General features: G+C 41.0%; 1 protein-coding gene across 2 annotated transcripts; it reads left to right on the forward strand.

The window, feature by feature from the left end:
- Positions 1–87: 87 nt before the first annotated feature.
- klhl14 (kelch-like family member 14) lies at positions 88–27120 on the forward strand. 2 transcript variants are annotated; one of them, XM_050032675.1, is made up of 9 exons: positions 88–190; positions 5477–7457; positions 9430–9551; positions 14803–14892; positions 15734–15812; positions 17882–18072; positions 20073–20231; positions 23325–23482; positions 24575–27120. In XM_050032675.1, exons 2-9 carry the CDS (start codon positions 6580–6582, stop codon positions 24713–24715), a joined length of 1818 nt encoding a protein of 605 aa, XP_049888632.1. In that variant the 5' UTR covers positions 88–190; positions 5477–6579; the 3' UTR covers positions 24716–27120. The 2 variants fall into 2 exon arrangements, with proteins under 2 accessions (XP_049888632.1, XP_049888633.1); XM_050032676.1 differs by lacking the exon at positions 88–190 and having other exon boundaries at positions 5409–5725; positions 6557–7457.
- The last annotated feature ends 269 nt before the right edge of the window (positions 27121–27389 follow it).

Below are 27389 nucleotides of genomic sequence, written 5' to 3' on the forward strand. Positions count from 1 at the left end.
ATCGCACCCCACTCCACGCCTGCTGCCACCCTGAAGGTAGATGCATCACGCTGGGGAGACTGCGCAACAGCAGCCCCCTCTCCCACCAGCCCCCAAACCTCCTCCACAGCACGGTGGCCTCCCACGGCCCCCTACACATCTCCAGGTCGCCACTACAGCCCCAGTCCCAACTGCCCAGACTCTCCCTCAGGTGAGTCTCCGCACCACCTCCATGTCTCCTCCCACCTGAACTGCACAACTGGCATCCTTTTGTCATTTGAGAAATGCCACACACACACACACATACTGTACACACACACATGCTCCTGTGCTCACTCTGAAGGGGACACCGCCTGTTCCTTTCTGCTCACCTCCCGGCTGCCGGCTGACTCTCTGAGCCGTGTCTGTGGTGGCTATACGCCATGTGTGGGGATCTAGGGGTTTAAAACAGCAGGTCTCCCATACTCCCTGAATGGCAAATATAAGTGCTTCCAATATATTACACAGTGGACGTTTTATGAATCATCTCTGACTAACTTTGATCTGAGATGACAAGCACGCGCTAATCACTCCCAGTATCAAAATATATGTAAAAAATCATATATATTAAATCAATGAAACTCAAAGCATCTGTTCAAATTTCCAAATTCATCACAACAGCTGCTGCACTTTAACTGACCCTTTCACTTTCTCCTCACCTCTATAGATTAAACTAATGCTTCAAGTGAACTCATTTGTTCCTTTCATGCCGAAGCTACTCCCGGGAGATGACAAACTGGTACAACCACCGCCACAGACAGTTAAAGTTACACTTTACTGGGACTCTGAAACAGGGACTCCCAATCAAAACCACTTCCAATACAGTATAGTAACTGCCTCCATATCCAAAGCAGTCATATCACATTATAATATCATTTCCTACTTCTCTCAGATTATATAAATACAGGGAGACAGATGCTTGTGTGCTTGTGTTTAGACATATAGTTAACTGGGATTGAGGCTGGGGCTCTTTAATTTAAATGTAAGTGCTGAAAGCTTTATAATTCAGTCTTTACTGTAACCTGCAGTTTGCATTAATTCAGTCTCACCACAGTCTTTCTAAAGAGGCTGCCTGCTGCATTTTCTGTTTTCCCCCCTTTTAATATTTTTATCAGAAAACAACCTTTCACTAACACATAAATTACAACTTTCACTTTATAGGTTGCCATACCACACCACACTTAGTTAACAAAATATTTTACAAACAAGATGATATCACCCTCTCCATGATATTAATATGATATGTTCTCTGATCTGTAAACAGCTGGTTATCTTGCTTTTCCACGATAAGAGAAAGTGCTGAGGATTTACGCTTGGTGAGCACATTTGGGCTGAATCTTTCACACGTCACAAATTGCAGATGGGAAGCAGTGATCTTGAACAGCCGATCACATTTCCGTGACCATCTGACACCTTCCATTTAGGAAAATAATACTTTCTATCTTAGCATACCCCTCTGCAGCAGCCAGCAAAAGGAATTATGCCTGGTAGACTTTGCTATTCACAACTTTGGAGCTTCTCCTTTTGTTTTGTTTCATTGCACTGATTAGATTAAATGTTCACACTTTAATCAGTTATTCAAGGCCACAAAAATGCCTACAGTTTGTTTTATATTTATGTATTATAAACAATGTGAAATCATGCTATAATACAAGCAGTACAAAGATAGTAAGTAGGATCTTTCTGTACCTTTTTTTAGCAGCTGTCTCTTTGAGTGAACTGCAGTATTTAAATCTCATGTTGCTGTTATTTACTCTAACATCTTCCCCTTTATCTTTAACATTGAGGACAAAAAGATGTAAAGACTCCTTACCCATAGAGGTAGATATAGTATCTGAGTAATATGACAGATAAATATGAGTCGGGTTAACTGGTACAGAGAGTTGTAAATCACTGTGGTGTGATTCTTTGTCTCAAAGGGTTTAATTAGTCTAGAAATTCTTCTCTTATCTGATGACCCCCCCTCCCTCTGCACACTGCAACAACTTACAACCATAAACGCCCTGCAATCTGAAGACCAGTGGCCTCAGGAGACTGAGTTGCTACAAAGAGCTGAAAGAGTTGGAAATGGTCATTTTATTGCGTTAGAATAGCTCGCTCGAGACTTGGGTAATGTAGTGCTAACTGAGTGCTAGTAGAGATAACAGTGTGCGACTGCGAAGTGAAATACAGCAAGCTACTGTAATGCTCTGCAAGTGCTTTGAAAACGGGGCAACACAATAATGGCCGTAAACAACAATACAAACTGCTTTCTTAGTGGTTACAAACCACTAATTAATACAACAGTGTTATATTTTTCCTTCAGTGATGATTATTATTTGAGATGCAGTGCACAATCCAATCAGTCATCTCACAGAGTTCGTCTAGAATGAATTTGCTCAGTATAACTACGAGTGGGGGATATGCAGGCTGCGTGCTTGTCAAATAATCAAGCATCAAACAATGTTGTGGTGCCATCTATTATAAATGCTACCTATATGTGGCCTGTTATTGCTTGACGGTAGCATGGTGTTGCTCTATTTCATAGTACATGAACAAACCCATTTATCCCTATCTGTCATTTCATAACTTGTGAGGTATCTGTCACTTCTGGTCCCACGGGAGTCCTGCATGTAAGTTTCTGTACTCTAATTGAGCTCTTTATTTAATTGACAGTTTATTCTGTCCTAATAAGTCATTTCTAACAGATTTTGATTGGATTTACTGGAATATTATTTTGCTTATTTTGAACCTGCAACCACCCAGTGCCAGCCTACTAATGATTAGGACTATTTATGCACAGGGTCATAGGAAGGATACGGCCTTAATTTAGATGGTAAATTTAGATGGCTTTTTTTCCCAAAGTTTTTAAATGTCAGTGTAAGACATCAGACCTCACGCCTCAGACAGGAACTACACAGAACTGAGAGGAGTTAATACACTGTGGTAAATGAAGATACGGTCAAGGATTATGATAGTAACTGGATTTATAATGCAGAACTGAAAGTAGGGCCTGGCAATATGGAAAAATATCACAATATTTTTGACTGAATAATGTGCTGCAGGAATGAGTCCTAAAACACGGAAGTGAGTTAGCATTGCTGCACTTTCCCTCGTCTCAAAGTCAATGGGTTTTTTTTTATAGGTTTTTGGGTTAGATACCTGAAATAAGGTCTGCATGCTTAAGAGGCTTTTACATTTGGTTCTATGATATAAAACATAATTTTGACGCTTTTATGTGTCTCTAAAAAGTGGCTAAATGAGACTACAGAACATCTTCTCTCTGAAAACGGCTTGTTGTCGTGGCGACGTTGAAGTCATGCGACCATGATGTAGTTCATTTATAGTCAAACGTTAGCTTTTTCATTTTGGCAATTTCATTTACTCTTAAAAAGAAAAAGCAGTGTCATCTGCAAAGATTATCTTGCTGAACAAAACGTGTAAGCACCATAAACGTTTCTTTGCCACAGAGTTAATTTTCCGCAGCAATCCGAATGCCAATGAAAAATTCCCGTTGGCTTTTTGACACGTGAACCGGGGCGATGCTAACTTCCACGTCAGCCTTTAAAAAAAAAAAAAAGCAGCTCTCTATACCTCGATATCGATATTGTGACAATACTGTAGAGTTAGCTATTGGGGCTTTTCACAAAATAATAGAGCAGCTAAAACAGTCAGAGAAAATTACATCACATTACTGTAATGCTGCCTTTAAAACCAGGAAAAGACAACACTATTATGATATCATATATACCATATCGAAAATCTAAGAGTGTCCAGTCTCATATCACGATATCAATATAATATCGATATAATGCATCACATATTGCACTGTATCACCTCCAGTCATAAGTCATATATGTTGTATTTGTTGCAATTTAAATGTGTTTTGATTGGCTGCAACCTCAGCTAGGCCTCTGTTGTAAAAGAGTTTTCCAATCTCAATGGAACTTCCTGGTTATTCATTCGTTCATTTTCCGTAAACGCTTATCCTGTTAGGGATCGCAGGGGGGCTGGAGCCTATCCCAGCGAGGTACACCCTGGACAGGTTGCCAGACTATCGCAGGGCACTTACTAGTTTAATGAAGGCTAAATAAATAACTAAAATAAACATATAAGGGTGTAGATTTCGTTTCAGAACTGGGGGGACATGTAAAATGGGGGGTTTGGGGGAAAAAGTTGAGTATCAAACACTTAATTTCCTGCATTCTGGTGAATTGATATGCACCAATTTGTGTCTTTTCTGCATTAGTTTATGATGTAAATGTCTTTAATTATGTCAAAATAATTGTTTCGTTCTTTCATGCACATGTTGTAAATACTGAGGGGGCACGTGTCCCCTGCGTCCCCCCTCACGTCTACAGCCATGGTTGGACTTTCAGCTTGTTGGTTGTTTGTGAGTGCTATGTATTACACCATAAGGTCAAGCGGACATTCACACACGACAACAAGTCTTATTCTCATCGATCGGCTTGTTTTATTGGATAAAGGTCAGTCTTGTAGGCGAAAGTGTGCGGCCATATGGAATCTGAATATCCAACTGGGACTTCCACATACAACAACACACCACTGTGTGCTGATGGATGTTGTATTAGGTTTCAACCCTTTGTGTTTTCAGGCCTGCAGCTAGACCTCAGCTTGTGAAACAGTGAACTGATCAGACAAGATAATAGTACATGAAACACTGTATGTTATCTTAGACTTGTTGTTTGATAACTTTGCATCACTTCGGGTATGTGTCGTGTTTCATGGTGTGTGTGTGTGTGTATGTGTGTGTGTGTGTGTGTGTGTGGTCTGATGCTTTTGTCACATAGGAATAACAAAGAGGGCTGTATGTGCTTTTAATTCAACATTATACACAATGTGTGGGCATTATAGTGCATGTAGTATTTATGATGCAGATGCAAAACTTGAGTTTGTGTAGAGCACCTTCTTTTGAAGGACTAGCAGGAGCAGAATGAGATGAGGGGTTATTTTGGCGATGGAGATTAAGGCAGGGGCTTTTTGTCATTTGTGCGAGACAAGCCATTCATCCATCCAGTTCACAGCCAAAAAAAGGCTGGTCCCAGAAATTAGCAGTTTCAGCTCAGCAGCAAAGTCGTCGGGCTGTGAAGGCAGAGAGAAATTGACTAATTAGCAATGCGCACTAAAACTTGACGGTTCTCTCTATAACAGCGAGGGAAAGACTCGGTTTTTCTCCCCCTTTCTCTTTTCTTTCTTCCATAGATGTTTGAAATCGCAGTCATTTACGCTCGACAGTTTTTACAATAGCCTTGAGCCATAATTTTGCGAGTCTCTCCAGCATCCATACCCCTGCATGGTCTCTCTCCACCGGCCATGCACGACCGTTTCTCTCCCCAACCGTGGATTTCCTATTACTCTCGTTACGACTCACTGAGCCCCAGGCCCAAGGATAATGATGTGTTGTTTCTTGGTAGCATAATTTGTCACACGTATATTTCTTCTTCTTCTTCTCTTGCAGAAAGCACAGCTCCCTCTCACACACTCACACACTTCTTGTTAATTCAGAAGAACAAATGATCAACGTCAACAAATAACCTGAAAATAGTGACTTTATGAGTTGGAATCAATGGTTATTTTGAGACACCACCGACTATAGACTTTAAAGGGGAAAAAGGACATTTCTTAAAAAGGAGAACAAAGGAAAAATTCAAGTGAGAATATTGGGAACCCGGAGCTTACTTTCTTTTTTGTCAAGAGCTGAAGTCAGGTAAGTTTGGCTCCTTCTCAGGCGAGCTGCTCACATCATTTAGTTGTGACAGGCGCTTTTAGTGAATCTGGCGACAACGTTACAGCACGCTTGTGTCAAGTTTACACACATTACGCACATAGAAATCGCTTGTTTGTAGTGCCTGGCAAACAATAGATATGCATATTACGTTTAACTTTACCGAAAGCTGCATTTCAGTGAATATTTTCCGATACTCACGTCCGCTTAACTCAGGTAGGCTAAAAGCGAAACGCACCCGTACTGCTGCTGACGGCTCGGAGACAAACTAATTGCTTTTGTATGACTCCGTAAATCTGTGCGATGTGTAATGTCCTCATTGTGGGGGTGTGCAGCAAGATAGGAGAAGGGATAAGTGTTGGCTGAATGCTGCATGTTATCCGTCCACCGTGTCTCTTTCTCCTGATCCGACAACTTCAGCCGCGGTACCGAGGGGGGAAAGCGCTGCAGCATCTCCGTATCCTCGGTTTGTTTTGACAGCGCCCTTCAAAACCTCAGCCTCCATTTAAATCATCTTGACTTAAGAATGAATAAGAGTGGCACGCTGTGGGAACTACTGCGTTTTTGTTTGTTGCTTTACGACCAGAGCTCAAAGTTGAAAGAAGCCGTGTTGGATGTAGATTCTCGCCGGCTGGCATGGCGTGATGGCTCTTCCCCGCTGGATGGACGGGAGATCTGTTCAATAACTTACTCGACAGATCGTTTTCTATTCTAATAGTTGTCTGATCTATAGGCTGCGTGTGTTGTGCAAAAAAAAAAAAAAAAAATACATGACCTGAGGTAAATGGCTTGCATGGTTTATTTGTTGCCTAGGTGGCGTTCACAGTCAGGAAGTCATGTCCAGATCGGGTGATAGAACATCCACCTTTGACCCAACACACAGTGACACCCTGCTGCACGGGCTCAATCTCTTATGGAGAAAACAGCTTTTCTGTGATGTGACTCTCACTGCCCAGGGACAGCAGTTCCACTGCCACAAAGCTGTGTTGGCATCCTGCTCCCAGTATTTCAGATCCCTCTTCTCTTCCCACAATGTAATCAACAATGAGGGGAGCAAAGGGGACCAGGGCAGCAGTGGGACCCCCTCATCCTCTCCTGATGACAAGCTGGTGACCCCCAGCGCCAGGCCCATCAATAACCTGGTACTCCAGGGCTGCTCCTCCATTGGACTACGATTAGTGCTGGAGTACCTGTACACTGCCAACGTGACTCTTTCCCTGGACACAGTGGAAGAGGTTCTGTCAGTCAGCAAGATCCTCAACATCCCCCAGATTACCAAGCTCAGCGTGCAGTTCCTCAACGACCAGATCTCTGTGCAGAACTACAAGCAGATCTGCAAGATTGCCGCACTCCATGGACTGGATGAGACCAAGAAGCTGGCCAACAAGTACCTGGTGGAGGATGTGCTGCTGCTGAACTTTGAGGAGATGTGTGCCATGCTAGATGCTCTGCCACCCCCGGTGGAGTCAGAGCTGGCTCTGTTCCAGATGTCAGTCCTCTGGCTGGAGCATGACCGGGAGACTCGCATGCACTATGCGCCGGACCTTATGAAGAGGCTGCGCTTCGCCCTCATACCTGCTCCAGAGCTGGTGGAGAGGGTGCAGTCTGTTGACTTCATGAGGAGTGACCCTGTGTGCCAGAAACTGCTCCTGGATGCCATGAACTACCACCTGATGCCCTTCAGGCAGCACTGCAGGCAGACCACGGCCAGCAGGTGAGGATGAGACAGACAAACAGATACAAAAGAGAAACACACACAAACACACATACACACACGCACACAGCAATGAGCTGTTTGAGGGTGGACGCAAGGCGATTAAATGCCTCCCTCTTGTTAAATTTGAACAAATTGCCGACTCAAGTATTGCCCACTCGCTCAAGCACTGGTCGCAGCGCCTGTGTAGTCTAGACTATGTAGGTGGTCAGACAGAGATGTGAGGTCTGAGGCCCTCTTAATGAGGATTGTGGGTCTTTTCCTGTAAAAGACTGCCAGCTGTCAAGGGGCTTGATCTACTCTATGCTACACTGTATCCATAATTACAAGGTTACCTTATGTTTTAGTGAAGAAAAAACAACTCTTTATTTCCTCACACATCTGTGTAATTGCTCTCTAATCAGTGTAGACAAGATGCAGCAAACTAGATAAAGGTTATGCGTTTGATGTGTAGCAACTCTCATGAATACAATTTGAAATGCTGTAATTTAATTGTTGCCAGAATTACATGGTAATTATGTAGCAATTCTGGTATGGGCACAAGGACACTCCAGCTATCAAGCTTATTATAAACAAAACTGACAGTCAGAGGTAATTCAATATATTTGGGTGTGTATTATATTTGAGGATTTATTAGATAAGGAACAATTTGACAATGCTCCCTATTTCCAGGTTAGATAGATGTGTCTCACTCACACAAAAATAGGCCAAGCTGCATGTCTTACTTCCCTGTTTGTCCTGATCAGCACTTTAAGGAGCTGGTAAGTAGGCAGGCGTTGTCAGTAAGTTGATTGATTGATGGTGCTGTTGTCAGATTTTGTTTACAGAGCTAACTGTACAGCCAAAGCTTTAAAAATCTTATGAGTAGTGATGGCATCAGTATTCAAATTCTGAATTCACTGCAAATATCTCTGAAGAGCAGAAAATTAGAGCTGTGGCACTGAGAACTTAAAAATCTAATTTTGCACAAAGAACCTTAAAGTGAAATCATTCCACATGTACCTATTCCTCCATTATCCCAATAACATATCTATTCCCACATATGGACCTGAATGAGCAAAGAATCAGGAATCCTCATAATTAGTTTCACATGCCACTGTTTCTCTCCTCTCAATTAATCACCATTATCTATGTCCAGGGGCTCATTTGCATATGAATAACCCCAAAACACTTCCGAGTGGGGCAGTAGCAGAGAGAATGTACCGAGACGACGGAGGTTTTCCCAAGCATGAAAAAGTAAAATATGAAAAAAGGTGAACGTGACTGAACATAAAGGCCAGCTGCTCTTAATCTTTTTACTGCATATTGTGATTAATTGGTGGATTTGTGTTCAAATCCATTAGGAGCCAGATAACGGTCATTAATGTACAGCAAAGTGTGCCGCTTTCGGGTTATATATCATATACAAACAGCAGGAAATATCTCACGACTGGCTCTGAGATGTCACATGAATCACTGCAGCCAATGGAATCGAGACATTGTATAGGCAGGTTTATGTACTCAATTGCGCTTTTAGCCTCCAGCATGGCACCCTGCAGGATCGTCTTCGCTTCACAGCTAATTGAAAAGATATCTTTAGAGTACAATAACCATTCAATAACACATCAAAAGGATAACTACGCTGTTGAGCAATTTTTTGTTAATTATAATAAACGTGGCCACATACTGCCTGTTTAGTAGCTTCAAGTTCAGTGGCTGTACCCAGACAAGGGTTCATCTAACCATGCATTTGTTCTTTAATTCATTCACTGATTATTTCATTCATACACTGAGCATTCTCAGAGTGAAAAGCAAAATACACAGGCCAGCTGCTGCTATCAACGTAGATGTGTAAATTAAGAAATTAAAGATGCTCAGGTCAGGGTCGAGTTTATTTTGGCCTGTTTTTAGCAGCTTTATTTTAAGGCTTAATACCTGTTTTGTTCTCTGTTTTCTAACACTTGTCCACACACCCACACTTTTGACATTACAGAATCCGTTCCAATAAGAGAATGCTGTTACTGGTGGGTGGTTTGCCTCCTGGACCTGATCGTCTCCCCAGCAATTTGGTCCAGTACTATGACGACGAGAAAAAGACATGGAAGATCCTCACAAGTGAGTAAAAAAAGGCTCTGCTGCTTTCTTTTTTTTACCTGAGGCATCTTGTGTTAGTGGCTTTTATGATGAGAAAAAGTTGTTCCTATGGATGACTTTAACACAGGTTAATTTCCATGGAAAATGAGGGGAAGGAGTTCCCTAAATCCTTTAGGTAATAATGTATCACTATCACTTTTAATATAAGTTTTTAATCAGAGCGTGACTTCACAGCACTGTGGAGCTTCATGCCCGGTTTCCCTTGTTTTTGCTGAAATATGCTGGCAGGATGCATGATGAGATTTACTTGAATCTAATGATCTATTGTGGCAGAGAGAGAGAACTATAATGAATGACATGTTTCCTCAATAGCTCTTAAATGTAGCTTGATTATTCACTCACATTGATCAATACATGAGATTGAATTATCCCATACATACTAAAACGCAGCCTGTTGACCTGGTGTCAGTATTGATATTAGGTTTATATAAGGTGAGGTAAATACCACAGAGATAGATGGGGTCAGTAGCACACAGCAGCTGTAATGTTGATTTTCATTGACTAAATAGCAAAAATATAATATCCTCTAACCTGTAGGAATTTATACTGGGGTGCAGTTTAGGATATTGATTTCATTATATCATATTGAAAGAAAGTTATAGTCATAGTTTCCCAAAAGAATCTGTTCTATTGAAAATAATGTAGTGCCCATAAAGAGGTTATTTGAGACTTCCTGCAGCACTTCACCTCCGTAAAGTACACTATGCTCTTTCTTTCTCTCTGTCTTCCCTGACCTTTTATGGCTCACCACTATATTGTTGTCATATTGCAAAGGTCAAACGAGAGCTAATGGGAAACCATATTTGTCCTTTGCATCATCATTGCCAGATATTGAGTTTTTGTCCTTTTGTTTTGGTTGGAGCCATACCTCAGCAGTGTCTCTTCATTCGTACATATTAGCCATAGCTCTGTTTTCTGTCAGCTCGGGACTGTGCCGTTCATATTCTCACTTCATGGCACGAGTTTTTTTTTTTTAAAGAATCTGGTTTCTTTTTGTGTCTTAAATTCAGAGAAAGTTTTGGACATTGTTTTTCCTCCGCCTCGAATTGTAAGATTTCTTGGCAGTAATTTATTTGAGCTTACAGTATGTTTGGCCAAATCTATCAGGGGGCATTTTACTGAAGGAGCCATGCATACACAGCCTGCAGCTCGCTGCTGTTTATATTGTCATTTTCTCATTTAACTCACACTCCTGGGTATAGACTGCAACAAAGCAAAAGGTCAATAGGGATTTCCATCACTCAAAAACTAAAAAGTTAACACTCAAATGGTCCGTGGCCAAGTGGAAGGACAAAACTGCAAAATCATCCCCTTAACACATCAGTGACCATCTGATGTAGCCTCCACACAATGGATGTGGAATAGAAGATTATTAACATTCAATCATAACTTTTCAATGAGGCGAAACCTGAGAGGGACAGCCTTTGATTAAGACATTCATCAACACAATTTGGGAAGAATCTGATCCCTCTCGTTTGTGTCAGATAGATCCACTGCTCGGTGATTCCAGTGTAAAGTTTGCCATCTAGTGTACCCACAGCAGCGTGGACGAACACAAGACAAAGGCAGGCGCAGGCTCAGCCTCAATGCTGGACTATTCTCTGCTTCTTCTTTTAAACCAACCTGATATTAAAATCCCCCACTTGGAAATGGACCTCATCTACGCAGCATGGCCTAGAACAAAGGAATTCAGCTCAGTGGGATGCAATTGTAATGGTGTTAAAGGCACGTCAGAGCTCGAGCAGCAGTGGTGCATTAGCTGTGGAGTCATTCAACCAACCCCGACTGTGCCTCTATGCAGAGGTTTCTGACTCCCTCTAGTGAGCCCTAGAGCTCACTGTAGACTAGAGTGATGGCGTCCATCTCGTAGAGGACGTGCTCATCCTGCCCTCCTATGGCTGTTCACCCCTGGGGTTAGTGCAAGATTTAGGGAAAGAGGGGACAGAGAGGTAGATTGATTTCATACTCTTTCTCAAGCGATAATTCTCAGTAAAGTCTCACATATTGTAGAAGGAAAAATAATTGATGTGTTTTATTATATCCACTGCACAACACTATTACAGTCAATTATTATAACCTGCTACTTATCCTACTGTTCACCTGTATCTGAGGCACCTGTAGAGGCAGGCAAATGTCCCAAATCCTCCCACAGCACTTCTCACACTGCAGCCTGTGGCATACTGTAAAGCAATAATCTTCTTTTCACATGGGTACAAGATGATTTTTAGTACGAGTACAAGTCGCTCGACATCAAATAAAAAGCCGCCCATCCATGTCCTATATACTGCTGACTGAATGATAATGTAAATAGCATGTAAGGGAATTTGGCAGTCATATGGCACTCGTCTTTGAGGTGCACTGGAGGCAGGCAACCTAATCCCCTCGTTTCGAGATAAAGCTGTGTTTAGTGTATGTAGTATTAGTTCCTATCTGAGACTCCCCTCCCATAGAGGACCGGCACATGTCAGCCAGCCAGAGTGAGATTGCAGGGAGAGGCCAATTGGAAAGAAATGAGATTCAAGGCTGTCTAATTTTGCAGCAACTGTGATCCATCAGGCGGTGGGGAGGTGACAGTGGAAATGACTGATGGAGACAGACAGGTGGGCTTTAACATTTCACTGATTTGTGCTCAAAAAGCACCGGGCCTGAGATTTATTGAGTGAACACGATCATGTTCATTATGACTGTCACCTAAGACCATTTCTCTACATCTCAATGGGGTCACTTCAGCAAAAGAAGATGGAGGAGAGGAGGGGAGCACAAAAACATACACAAGGGAAAATCCTCCACAAGGGGTCCTGCTGCAGCTGTGGGCTTGTAGCCGGTTATGCTAACTTGTATGAGTATAATATACAAAGATTATATTTATTGGATATACTCAATATATTACGAGATGAGTAGCTGCTGTAGAATATTTTAGTACCATGAGATTCAGTCCATAGATAGATAGATAGATAGATAGATAGATATCGTGACACACAGCGGACCGTTTCCTCTGCCTCGTACTTTCATTTGTTCCAGTTTAAGAGTCAACAGGCTTGATTCCCCACAAGAAATCACTTCCTGTAGATGGATGAATGGAAGGTTACAAAACAAAAGCAACGGGGAGGGGAAATAAATTCTATAACATTGACTCACACTGGCAATTGTGCAGTAGACGTCTGCCTGTGTCACTGTAACAAGCACGTTGGCCTGTTGTGATGAGTACATTGCAAATTAAATCAATTTTGACCTTAATATGTACCATGAGCACTCCCTGCTCAACAAGAGGACACTCAGCGTGACAAAATAAAAATAGTCCTTGAAAGAGAAACACTGCCTGTACAAATATTGCTTATTAGAAAGGTAAATTGTACGGATATTCAGTAAATAAGAACCTCATTCCATTGAGACCAACACTTATTGTCCAGTCCAGACCTTCAGAATATCAGGGATCGGTAATAAGAGCAGAACCATGACTAGTCTTTCAAGCTTTGTTCAGTGATGAGTCAGTGCAGGTGTCCTGTTTTCAGTATGTTTTGTGTGTTTGAGCAAAACTATATTTCAGATTATATTTGATGGCAGACTCATTTCTTTAGTACTTTCACAGAGTTGTATGCAACATTCAGAGTATATCTATGATTCAGAGTCTGGGCCTGGATTGACTGCAAACTGCTAACGGTGCTAACAACTGCAACAGTGCTGACAAAGCTAACAATGTTAAACGTAAACTTATGTGTTTTTCAACCTGGACCCTTTCCCAATGTTTTTGTGCCTAAGTGACTAATTGGAACAAATATTTTTGAAATCTGTCCAGCCTTGAGCGAGACCGCTGCAGCTGAGAAACAGGCTGCAATGTAACCACGCGGGGAATTTATGCAACGTCGATTTACATCCATGAAGAGTGCTTGTTTTTGCCAGTAAAAGGCTCCGGTTGTTCTAGGTGTCTGACAACATTTTCGAAAGGATTCCTACAGAGATAGACCTTTTGGTTAAGGGGTAGATCCTTTTTGTTTCACCAGAAGCAGTCCAGAAATTGCTATTCCCAAAGCCATCAGACTCCATTTAAGTGAACAGTGATTTTAGCTTGAACATAGCCTGCAAATTTTCGCATCATCAATTTCATCAATTAATTTCAAAAACTGTTGTTACAGTTGTGACTTAAGCCCCTTTCCCACTGCACAAAAAACCCACTAACACCCACTAACATCTGGCTTTTGTACATAATGGGAAAGGTTACAGTTGACACACCTGGGTCAAATAAGGCTGCGGTAATCACGGGCATTGTAGTGCCATCACAAAATACCGCTGTCTCCGCCCAAGCAGCACTCATCATTTCAAATTAGTCTGCACTGAGTGTGAAAGAGAGACTGACTAAGTAAGAGATAAATAACAAGAAGTAACCACCGTAACCTTTTCACTGGCCTCCGTGCTGCTTTCTACTGTTTACTAACCTGTTTTCTGGCCTGTCTGTGATGTCGGAAAGGCATGGCTCATCTACTACAGAGCTCTGTACGTGGCTCTAGTCTACTGGCAATTGGAGTGGAGTCTATAGACTATTTTAAGTGTGTATTCCGTGTTTAAAAAACATACGTGCTAATTTTGGTGGACCACGTTGGTCAGGGCTGCAATCAGCGGTAACCATTTGAGTGCAGTGCAGAGCGCTGGCGATTTGCTAGCCAGTAGGATACACACACAGGGACTCTCTGGATTGTCTACCGCAACAAAGAACAGAGAAGCTCGGATTACTGCACACACAGAAGGAGTGTGACGTTATTCTCTGCTCCTGTGATCCCATCATCTTTCATCGTGATCTTTACATGGCAAATAGTTGTTTGCTGCTATATTAATGCTGTGAATGTCACATACAGCTGCTTTTCTCTCTTTTCTCATTCGCTAAAAGAAAAAAATCTCAAGTAAATGATTCTGTGTTCTGTGTTGCACTACAAGACTAGAGATGTAATTGACGGGTTACCCACACACAGTAAATAGAGGCTTTATTAATTAATGGTTGATGGAATACACTGCTGTTTTTGTTGTTGCCCCTGAATTGTTTTTATAATCAGACAGATGTGTTTTTGAAACCACCACTTGCTGTGTTTGTGAGAGGCAATTGTAATGGTGATATAGGCAAAAGCTGTGTTCATATATCATTTAAGCATTTAAGTGCATTTATTGACAATCATTTCCATGTTTCAGTGACTGACACCTTTGATTTCTGTGTCTCGTCTAGTAATGCCTTACAACAGCGCCCATCACTGCGTGGTGGAGGTGGAGAACTTCCTGCTGCTGCTGGGCGGAGAGGACCAGTGGAACCCCAATGGTACAGTAACACCACACACTGAACGTCTTGCTCTGCCGTGGTTTCACGCAGCAAATTAGCCAGTGTTTGCTTCATTTAGAGAGTGCTCTGAGCCGGAGTTTATGCAAGTTCAAACCCATCAGAGTTAATGTAACACTCTCAGATAGTTTCAAACACTTATCCTAGAGCCAGTTCAGCTCTGAGTGGACAAACAACACTCCAATTAACACTTGTCAATAATTGGCATAGAAAAATAACTGTTATTAACAGTGAAATATTTGTGGTGCGGAAGTGTTAAAAGTGCTTTTTGCGAAATGGTGGAAACACACCGCCATAGGAAGGGACAAAGACTTCAAATGATCAGAAAACCTGATACCCTCCTTTTGTTCTTAATCTACCAAGGATACACGACTGATTCACTGCAGCACACAGTGATATTAGTCGTGTTTGTTTAGCTCTGAGAGCGAAAATCAACACAATACAAACACATCATTAGAGATAATTTAAGATGCCTTGAACAGATTATCCTCTAAAACCAGATCACTCTATTATTGGAAAAACAAGAGTTCAGTCAACACTTGTTAACTCTAATGGGGGTGAAAAGCAGCACCTATTAACACAGAAAATCATTATGTGTGGGCGGTGATTTTCAGATAATATGTTTATATTAAATGAAGACTTGCAGAGTCACAGTTGTGCATTTTATTGGTACTGTGTTTAGCAAAGAATTTGGCAAAGAGTTAACCACTTAGGATTGAGCACTGCCACAGTCTGCCTAAACTCTATCGTGCTATGAAGACTCACTCAGCTAAGTCGTTTGAGTAATCAGTGCCATTGATCTTGATGTATATCTGTTTTGCAGGAAAGCACAGCACTAATTTTGTCAGCCGCTATGATCCCAGATTCAACAGTTGGATACAGTTGCCTCCTATGCAGGAGAGGTAAGTCTTCACTGTGTCATACGGATTACTGTTAATTTATCATGTTGATCTGTTCTGTACGACATCTATTGCACGTCTGTCCGTCCTGGAAGAGGGATCCCTCCTCAGTTGCTCTTCCTGAGGTTTCTACTGATTTTTTTTTCCCCATTAAAGGGGTTTTTTGGGGGAGTTTTTCCTTATCCGCTGCGAGGGTCCTAAGGACAAAGGGATGTTGTATTCTGTAAAGCCCTGTGAGGCAAATTGTGATTTGTGATATTGGGCTTTATAAATAAAATTGATTGATTGATTGATTGATTGAAGTCTATCTGCGGTTGAATACAGCAGTAGTTCTGTTTATTTTTTTTCAAAATGTATTTAACCAGGGAAGATCTCATTCAGATTAAGAATCCAAAGTGCCCAGGCCAAGACAGGCAGCAGCACATCAAACAAAGCTGCAGACAAACAACATTTAACGGTTAAAGACATTAAAAAACACAGAACCACAGCAGGTTAAGAAATCAGGTCAAACATATCCAGAGTCAGAAAGAGGCAGATATTCAGTAAAAGCATCTACAACCTAATGCACCTTCCTCCAACTCCCTCAATCTACTTTTAAAAACACTTGAAGAGACCAGCAGCTCCCCAAGACCCAAATTAGTCTGCAGCAAATTCCAAGCTGCAGGGCAGCATACCTAAAAGCCCCTTTTCACATTTCCAGACAAACTTGGAACAGATAGCCAGAGTAGGATTTGCGAATATGACACAGAGCACAGACACCAGCATTTTTGAGATGAATAAAGTGACATGCACATACCTTTTTTTTAAATAATGTACCCCCTTTGAAATATGTTTTCAGCCAAGTACCCTCTGACCAGTGCAACACATTTTAGGTAGAAACACAGGGGACACACTTTAACATGGAGGTGACTGCGTTTGTTGCAGCAGTTGACAGTTTACGGCAGTTAATGACTGTGTTGGAAATTAGTATAGTGAATCTAGAATATGGCTAATCATTCTGACATTTTCATTTTTTATTGAACTTGTTAGAGTTTAATTATTTTAGGAATTATGCATGACTGATCATTCTTAAATTAACAGCGGAAAAAAAAATCTTACGTACCCCCTGCAGTGCTCCAAAGTAGCCCTAGGGGTACTCATACCCCCATTTGAGAAACACAAGGCTACAGACTCGTTCATTTTTGTTTGCCAAAAGACAGTTTATTGTACAGTATATCTTAGAGATTGTTTGATTTTCAGGAGTCTTTGACGAACTCCACAAACATGATTGACTTGTTACAGTCACACAGAAAGAAAACAAGCAGTAATTTATGAGTATTTTTTATTATTAGTATATAAAGATGGACAACATGGCAGCTGACATAAAGTGAAGCCAAACATCTTGATCACTCTGTGGTGGCTGGCTGCAGTATAGGTCATAAACCCCGCCCCCTCCATGTAAGCAAACAGGACATGAGCCAAACTGAAAGATCAAAGTATATGTCTAATACATTTTCCATACAAATAGTTTCTGTCATTTTAGGTAGTTCTTATCACGCTGATTTGCGTGATCATGTTTTACTATATCTAGTTATTCGATGCTATAAAAAGGGGGTTGACGTCATTTTTGACAGCTGTGTGTGCACATCAGTGTGCTTGCGATCAGTGGTGCTGCTCACAATTGATCATACAGTGGGAACTTGATGCCATTGAGATAGCTACTGCACAGACTCTCCAAATGACATCACCAGTGCAAGGTGGCAGCAGCTGTATCCAGGATATTTTGGCTTCAGTTTTGTGCAGTGGAAGTAGAGAGGCGTTGTCAATCTTTATATACAGTGATTCGTTTGCACACACACATTGTATATTGCTTTCTACCACCCTAAATTTATTGTCTTTTGTCTTTCTATCGTCTTTCATTTAGATATAATATTAAATGAAATGTCTTTTGCAAAAGTAGGTACGCCCATTACACTAGCAAGATGTGCTGGTGGATGTGATTTCCACCTCAGACACAAACTGTGGGAAATCCAACAATAGATCTCGTCATTGCTGGTTTAATGATGTTGTCTGGTTGACACTTCCTTCCTCAGGAGAGCTAGTTTCTTCGCCTGCCGCCTGGATAAGCACCTGTATGTGATCGGTGGTAGGAACGAGAGCGGCTACCTCTCCAGCGTGGAGTCCTACAACCTGGAGACTAATGAGTGGAACTACCTGTCGTCTCTGCCGCAGCCTCTGGCCGCCCATGCAGGAGCGGTGCACAACGGCAAGATCTACATATCAGGTCAGCAGAGGACCTGTCACACTTATTATCCCTACAAGTAACAATATCAATCAGTCAGCTTTATTATCACAGCTGGGAAATGTGTTGCGCGGTCATATTGAAACAACAGTGACCACAGACAACAACTATAAACACAAACACAGTACAGAGTACATTTACTCAAATACAAATGTAAGGTATTAGAGTATTTCTACTTCTATTCCACTACAGTTCAGAGGAAAATGTCTCAGGCTTTTTTATGCCCTCAATAGATATGTTTCTCTCATTTTTTTAGTCACAAATCTGTTAAAATATTTGTTAGTGAGCACTTCTCCTTTTCTAAAGTAATCCATTCACCTGACCAATGTGGCATATCAAGATGCGGATTAACCAGCATCATTACTACACCGCTGTGCCTTGGGATGGTCACAAGAAAAGGCCACTGGAAAATGTGCGCTATACCACAGATGTTGCAAGTCTTGAAGGAGCTTGCTGGCATGCAAGCTATTGCCCTTAAACTGTGTGTTAATTTCACTACCATAAGCTATCTCAGTACATCCAGCCGGCCTCACAACCAGCCGTGCATTATCATGCTGCAACATAAGGGTCATGGTGGCAGATGGATGGCACAACAATAGGTCTCAGGATCTCGTCTGTAACATTCTGCCATGAGTAAAATGCACCTGTGTTCGTTGTCCATAGCTTATGCCAGCCCATATTATAACCCCTACGCCACCATAGGGCTTTCTGTTCACAATGTTGGCATTACCAAACCGCTCACCCGCATGTCTGCCATCTGCCCGGTACAGTGTAAACTGGGATTAATCTATGAAGCGAACACGTTTCCAAAGTGCCAGACGCCATCGACAGTGAGCAGTTGCCCGCTCAAGTTGGATATGATGATGACCTGCTGTCAGTTCAAGACCCTGGTGAGGATGAGCATGTGGAAGAGCTTCCTAGAGACGGTTTCTGACAATTTGTGCAGAAATTTTACTGTTGTGCAAACCAAAGGTTGCACCAGCTGTCGGGGTGGCTGTTTCTCAGATGAGGTTGCAGGTGGAGACACTGGATGTGGAGGTCGTGAGCTGGTGTGCTTACATGTGGTCTGCGGGTGTGAAGCCAGTTGGATGTACTTCATGGAAACAGCATTGGAGACGACTTATGGTAGTGAAATGAACATTCAGTTACAGGGCAATAGCTCTGGTGGATATTCCTGCAGTCAGCTGGCCAATGACGCACTCCCTCAAACAGTTGTGACATCCGTAGCAAACTGCACATTTTAGAATGGCCTTTTATTGTGACCATCCCAAGGCGCACCTGTGTAGTCTTGATGAGGGAATTGGTGGATTGATTTTCTTGGAAAAGGAGAAGTGCTGATAACACGGATTTTAACAAATTTGCGACCAAAATAAATAAACAAAATCTCAGATTGTTAACTTTAACCTATGAAAAATGTAAGTACAAACAAAGCTATTGTGTTTAAATTTTTGTTTAGTGTAAATCCTTTAATCCTTTTGAAATCTATAAAGATATATTCCATTTTAGTGACATTTAAATCAGTCAATACTCTTCACACAGACACAGAATGTCATAAACCAAAACCCTTCTTTTCCCAAAGCTGACTACCACTGAATCATCAGTGAATTTTGTGCTGTATTGTGCGCCATGCCAGTTATCACAATATAAAACTATAAAAAAGGGAACAAAAGCACCAACCTTGAGTGTTTGAATAGAGCCGGTTGGACAAGGCGCCATTAACTCTGACGCATCTATTAGTTAAAAACAAGACAACATTGTCTAGTGATACAAAGATCAAGACTGTAAAAGAGCTCACATGTGTCTCTGTAAGCACGTGTCTGGATCGTATTGAAAGTACTGAAGAAATGGAAAAACTACAATTTTTAATAAGGAATAATTCTGGTAATTATAAGGTTCAGCAATACTGAGTGTAACATGAGCAGCCGGTGTGTCTTCCTTCAGCGTGGACACAGTATTAAAGGTTCTGTGTTCACCTGTTGCAGGAGGAGTGCACAATGGAGAGTACGTGTCCTGGCTCTACTGTTATGACCCTATAATGGATGTGTGGGCTCGGAAACAGGACATGAACACAAAGCGAGCCATTCATGCGCTGGCTGGAATGAACGACCGCCTATATGCTATTGGTGGAAACCATTTGAAAGGTAAGCACTCGAGCATTTCAGGAAATTAACAGAAAAGAGGTCAAGATCTATACTTTTTTTTTTTTTCAAAAGCATGTGAAAGAGATGCTTCTATTATGAGCAGGCAGCAATGACATTTATTACACCATGCAACCCTCTTTCACACGTCAGCATTCAAGCTACAAAATGAAAAAACAACTGAACAAACAACTGAGTTACAGTTACGTGTTGTGCATTTGTATTTGATCAGCAAAACTGAATGCATGCATTTGAATGGGAAATATGAAAAGCTGGAACTTGAATGAGTTTCTTTTCAAATACAGTTTTTGACTAATTTTACAGTGTACTTTGCACAGCGCACAATTTGCAAGCTTTAATTGGCTTCTCACTGCCCCAGTTTCAAATTGAACTCATGAAAACTTTCCATACGCGCGCTGAGATCTGCCACAATTGTGTCCACATTCAAAGGCAAATTAAATTTTCTGTTTTCTCAGGCTTATGATGAGTTACTGCATGTGTGTGTCTGTGGTTTATTTTTTTGGAGTCAATGTGCGGTCTGTACTATCTCTACTGGGTGTGTGTACAGTTAAATGTAATGAAATGTGCTATATTAGTAAAAGGCCTTGCATTCAGATTTTGCCAACGTTCAGGTTCTTGGGAAATACAGACGCTTGTACATTTAATCAAACCGGCTTCAGAGGCCCTGAGAGAAATGAGGAAAGACAAACAAAGATTTTTCAGACTGATTCAGATGTCTGTGTTTCATTTGTTATTTTCTCCTCTATTTACCTGCATATATAGTGGCTATCATGACGCCGCCACTATATTGACTTGGTAACAAAGTCAAATCAAAGTGGAAAAAATAAACTTCTTTAAGTAAGCATATAACATGTAACATCTTAGCTAATCTGCTTTATCAGGACTGTGTGATGTGGTATGACTAGATTGGATTTACAGTGGCCTGGCAACATAAACAAAGAACCCCACAACTGTCTATAGATGTTGTTAAAGCCTGATTGGTGCACAGAAATAGTTACTTCACCATGCCTGTGGATATTCTCATTCATCCAGGTCATAGTCATCTCAAGGCAATTGAATCGAACGAATCGAAGGTCAGACTAGTTCCAGCCTAATCAGACAAGCATGAACTGATGAAGCCTCTTGGATAAGAGGTGAAACGTCTTCTAAGACAAAACCAAGTCCAGTTGCGTTCGATTCATTTGCCTTGAGATAGTTACTTCACCCTTTCCCCACATAAATGAAGAAATAATATGTGACATTAAAATGTCTCAAAACAGCTAGACCTGTGCTTATATATTTTTTTAAGTTGTGTACTTATGTTATGCCAGATGTTTACATAGATTTTATTCAAGAAACAGGGTGTTTCATTTGGTTGCCTGTCAAGAGCACCATATTCCCTTTTATGAATTTGCACAATGACGGATGGCAAAAGCGTCAACCGCCCTACTGTGACTAGGATTGGCTTACCCTGACAGTTTTACCCTAATCCTCACCAATCCCACCAACACGTTCTCGTCCCAATTTGTCAAATATCACCGCTTTCTCAGTGGACTTTTATGTGTAAATTGTATGCGCTAGGTACCCTGCTGCATCTGTTGTTAACTTTCCTGTATGACATTTCAATGTACACTTGTTACATGCATTGTGTCTTTTCAACATACACTTCCATTTTCAAAAGAAATGTACAGTTTTTGCTCGCCAAAGTACACATATAGGTAAACACCTTATTTTTATGTTCATTTCCTTGTGCAACAAAAACACATGATTAGGTTTACAAAAAAACATCCTGGTTTGGCTCTACATTCACAGGGGAAGTGAACAGCGGGGTCCCCTGTATATTACGTTGTTGCCGGCGGTGTTAGAAATGGATGTCGTTCGATGGTGTTACAAAGTGACGCGTTAAAAATTGTGTTCCCAATTTCGTTGTATAGGTGTCTGTACAATGACAATAAAGGCTATCTTGGCTATCTTGAAAAAGTGATCATACCGAAATGCAAATTTTCATCCCTTTTACCCCCTCTAGTTGCTCTAACTTCAAGGAAATACCAGACTGTACGTCATTAAAAATCATTTAATGTCACATTATTATAATCAGTAACAGTTACACAACAATTTTATCCCATTCTACGTGTTTCTTTCATTAATTTCATGCAACCCAGTTTTCCAGTGGACTTAATTTATTGATATAATATATCAGAGACTTTTTAGGTTACTACATTGTGCTACTGTAAAAAGTGGCTCATGCCAGCCAAGCTTATGGTATAGCTATGGTAAACAAATGCGTACAATAGCATTATAACGTTACAGCGCACTCATAAATGTATTTTTAGTTTAATTGTTTTAACCAAAGATAACTGCACTGGGCTACACGACTGAATTTGCCACATAACGTTAGCTACGGGAGCTGTATGGGTATTCGACTCGTCTAATGCTAATGGCAAGTTAGCAAGTTAACGTTATGTTAGCTAACGTTACATATGGCTATTTTTTTTTAGAATGAAATGATATAGGCTGATAAATAAAACTTGCATACACTCCCTCATCTGTGAATCAGGTCAGATAATCAACAATCAATCAATCAACAATGAAGACAACAACTCCCATGATCCCACGCTTCTTCACGACCTCCTCTAAGCTTTTGTTATTGTTTTGATTGAGAGACCTCTAGTGGCAGAAATTACATATTGTGCATTTAATAACCAGAATGTGGAGGTTCATGCACACCTTTAATAAGTTGTAGACAGGTGCCATGAAGAAAAGATGTCCATGGATAAGAGATAAATTCCACACACTGTTACTAGCACTACAATTTATTGCAAGTCATAGGACCTTGTGTGGGAATTCTTTTCTCCTACCTATGGGCATCTAAAAAGAGACATTTAGAAGAGCACAGAGAAAACAGCACTCACAGAAAATGTGTTCATGTCAGAACCCATCTCTCAGAGCAAGAGGCTGATTGCAAAAATGTGTTTCCAGGGCCTTTGAAGTCAAAGAAGCAGCTTTTACTGTAACCTGGACCTGCAGTTTCACCTGCATGTTATACACGGAAGTACTCTAATCATTTTAAGATATTTGTCATCCTCTTTCACACAGGGTTCTCCCATCTAGACGTGATGTTGGTGGAGTGCTACGACCCGAAGGCTGACCAGTGGAACATCCTGCAGACACCCATCCTGGAGGGTCGCAGCGGCCCGGGCTGCGCTGTGTTGGATGACAGCATCTTCCTCGTGGGAGGCTACAGCTGGAGCATGGTATATTCTTACACATCAGATTAGATTACTTTAAACATAACACTGGCAAATGCCTTTATTTTGGTTGTTACCAACAAATCCCATGAAAAGACCAAAATGATCACTGCGTTTGTCTCAACTCTACTCTGACTTCTGAATCCAACATTTGTTTCTACTCTGATGTCTTAGTGCGGCGGATTTCTGTTCCAGGCATGCTACTGCAAGTGTTTAGATGGACTGCACTTGTATAGTGCTTTTCTAGTCTTCCCACCACTTAAAGTGCTCTTACACTACATGTGACCTTCACTTATTGACACAGACATTCACACATTGGTGGCCAAGGCTATCATACATGGTGCCACCTGCTACTTAGTAACCATTCACACACACTCACAAACCAATGGAACAGCCATCGGGAGCAATTTGGGGTTTAGCCTCTTGCCCAATGATAATTTTGAAATGTGGATCTTCCAATTAATGGTTGACCTGCTCTACCGTCTGGGTCACAGCCACAGCAGTGTTTACATAATGTAGCCTACACTGCTACATGTAGCTACATGCTAACATCAGGGAAATATGTAATCTTGGTTCAATTTCAGATTATATTCCTGCTGGAACACGATTGTGTGAAGAGGTTTTTATTAGTGATTAGTGGCTGCTGCCGAGATGTGGAAGACCTGAAAATGTTGACCAATGAGAGCAGGGAGGCTTTTCAGACAGAGAGTGAATACAGGTGTTCCAGCAGAGACTGTATGAGGAAAGCAAAGTGTTTTTTGACCATCAAAACATGTAAACATGCTCTGGTAGAATCCCAAAATACACGTATGAAAGAATGTGTCACAAAGTGCAACTGTTTTTAATAGTTTTTGGGCAACAGTGCAGGTCTGTTGCAATAAGCTATATCGGTATTGGCTACACAGACACGTCTTGTTTGTAGGATCAGTTCATTGTTGGTCTTTTCATGGAATTTGTTGACAAAAGAAAAACCTAGAAAATCACCAGACTTCATCTTTAAAGTAGTCCTGTCCTGCTTTTGATGCATTTACATTAAACTGAAATCCAAACAGCGCTCAGAGGTACAAAGAGAATGACTTGCTTCTCCTTTTTTCTCAGGGGGCCTATAAGTCTTCTACCATCTGCTACAGCCCAGAGAAAGGAACATGGACAGAGTTGGAGGGAGAGGTGGCAGAGCCCTTAGCAGGCCCAGCCTGTTCCACCGTCATACTGCCTGCCTGCCTTCCCTTTAACAAATGACAACTAATCCAACCGACGGGCGGTAAGAGCGAGGAGCAGCAGAGTGAATGGGGGGAGGACCATCAATAAGCAAAACAGTCGTCCACAATTTTGTGACAAACCCTCCGGTCAGACGACGGGGGTCTGTATAAATTATTTTTTTACAGGTTTGACCAGAGCACTTTCGTTATTCCCTACTGAAGGTTTGAAAAAAAAAGAAGAATTGTGTAACTCATGTATTTAAACTCATCTGTGTTCTGAGAAATGGTCAGTTTCATATTTGATTTGATTTAAACTGATAGTACGTGTTTTTGGCTTCTCTTCTATAGCACGCATAGTGTTGAACTGAATTATAGCTTTCAAATCCATTGTATCTTGTATTCAGTAGAGGCATAATTCCATCAAAATGCAGTGTTGTTTCATGGACTGACAGAAAAGGTGATCAGTCCCAAACTGTCATGGGGTTACGTTAAACTAGGGCTGGGTGAGTTACATTAACCGTGATGATCAAAGTGTATAAATATCCTTCATCCCTCACGTCATAACTCACTTTTCTCTGGCTGGACTGTGCACTTATCTCGCTTTCGGATCATGATGCAACTGTTTTGTTGTCTCTACAAATGAACATATTTACCTGTCTGAAATTGAGACATTTCCAGAAACTTTTCTTAACTGCAGTCATTTAATTAACTAAAAAAATACACAGTAACTAGTTCTTCTAGCAGGTACATTGGGTCCAAACACAACCAGGGGGACATTGTAAAAAAGACGCAGTTACACAGTGATCTTTATGAGGATGTGTCCATATCACCCAGCCCTAATTTATAATGAATTATCTTAATAATTTACACCCAGACTGAAGTCGTGTTTCTGTATAACTTGACAGAAAAAATCTTGCCAAATGTTTGTGGCAGCTATTCTTCGTGCTGCAGGCAAAACAATTTAAAGTTTGATTCTTAATCTTCATACGACGCACTAATGTTCTCTTTAAAGGAATACTGAGGCCCCCAAATTAAACATTTGTCTATCAGTTACTTGCCCTGTATTACGTTACGTGTGAAGAAAACTTTGCTTTTCTTGCATGCCTACACGGTGAACGTAGAATCCAAAAACGCTATATCAAAATAACACACTTGCACAAATCATGCAGTATAATCCAAGTCTCATTTATCCAGTTGTATGCTCAGTACGCCCCAAACAGACAGCCCTTTCCAACTGGGAAGTGAACTAGAGGTGAAACTTATCTATGCTCTCTTCAGCACCAGACTCCATTGACAAAAACAGTAACACCGGAGCTGCTGGTCTACCTCTGCCTCGATCAGTTAGCTTGTCACCTTGTTGAATTTGAACTAACCCTCTTTAACACCAAGGTCACACAAAAATACTAACAAACTTACTAATGGAGGCAGAGGTAGACCAGGAGCTCCTGTGTTGTGTGAGGTAAAATTACTGTTTATGTAGGGTGACCATATTTTGATTTCCAAAAAAGAGGACACTCGGCCCGGCCACGAGATAGCCTACTTATCATCAATTTATAAACACCCCCCGGACGCCCCGGACAGGACGTGAAAAGTGGACATGTCCGGGCAAAAGAGGACGTTTGATCAGCCTAGTTTTTGTCAATAGAGTCTGGCTTTAAAGAGAGCATAGATAACTTTCACTTTTTGTTTAGCTCCCCGCCAGACAGGGCTGTCTGTTTTGGAAGTACTGAGCATACGGTTGGATAAATGAGACTTTGATTATCCGCACGAGTTGTGTGAGAGTTTATAAACTGATGTTTTTCAATCTATCAAGAGTTTTTTCTGTTTTTGGATTCTGCGTTCACTGTAGACATGTGAGAAAAAGATTTTTTCCCCAAATTTAACGTAACACAGGGTGAGTTATTGATATATAAATGATAATACTGGGGGTGAAGTATTCCTTTAATTATACAATGTCAGTACAATCAAATTGTAATTGCTAGCCAATGTATTTATGGGTAGTATGTTTGGGTAAACATAATAAGAGGACATTGGTTTGTTCTCCTTTACGAGTCGATGCTAACAGGCCTGTTTATAAGGCCACATAGCGTTTACCTCAATGGTATTTTAATCTTTAATGTACAAAAAACAAACAAGCATACAATGGTCCTCAATGCACTAATAGTGAACTTTTTAATTCAGCAAACAGAGTTCACTAAAATGTAAATGAATTAATGTGCTGTGTTTAGAAGAAAAAAAATGCTCAAATGAATCTAAGTGCGGTCTAGTCTACGTTATTAGGTTCAAAAAGTTGACTCTAAATATTGATGCAGTACCTGTTGACTTCTGTAAAGATTTGTTGATTTCATTCTTGTACATAATCGCTTGCAGTGAAACATTTTTGTGCACTCAACCCTGGATTTATTCTCAAATCCTGTTATGTCCTTTGCATTTTAGAATATGAAAATAAATTGACTCTTGATGATTAAAATACCTTTTTTTGTTTCTTTGCATTTTAGACAGAAAACTTGTTGAGAACTTCAGTGATTATGTGTCTCAAAACTAAGATAAATCAGCATCTTTTAACATAAAAAGAAAGCATACATATAATGTGCTAATGCTGACATTAGAGAGTGTGATTTGAAGATGGGCTGGTGACAGGAAAACACACTTCTGCCATCACATTTTTGTATTTTTCCTGGAATCGTTTTCCGTCTCAAAATTTAATCAAATGA

This window comes from Epinephelus moara, chromosome 21 (assembly GCF_006386435.1).
Source record: "Epinephelus moara isolate mb chromosome 21, YSFRI_EMoa_1.0, whole genome shotgun sequence".
Classification (NCBI taxonomy): Eukaryota; Metazoa; Chordata; class Actinopteri; order Perciformes; family Serranidae; genus Epinephelus; species Epinephelus moara.

What these genes read in the sequence shown, in the direction of transcription:
- klhl14 (XM_050032675.1), top strand. Translation starts at nt 6,580, where the DNA reads ATGTCCAGATCGGGTGATAGAACATCCACCTTTGACCCAACACACAGT. An exon ending in TGGTGGAAACCATTTGAAAG is followed by an intron (nt 20,232 to 23,324) that starts GTAAGCACTCGA and finishes TCTTTCACACAG; the next exon opens with GGTTCTCCCATCTAGACGTG. An exon ending in GAGGCTACAGCTGGAGCATG is followed by an intron (nt 23,483 to 24,574) that starts GTATATTCTTAC and finishes CTTTTTTCTCAG; the next exon opens with GGGGCCTATAAGTCTTCTAC.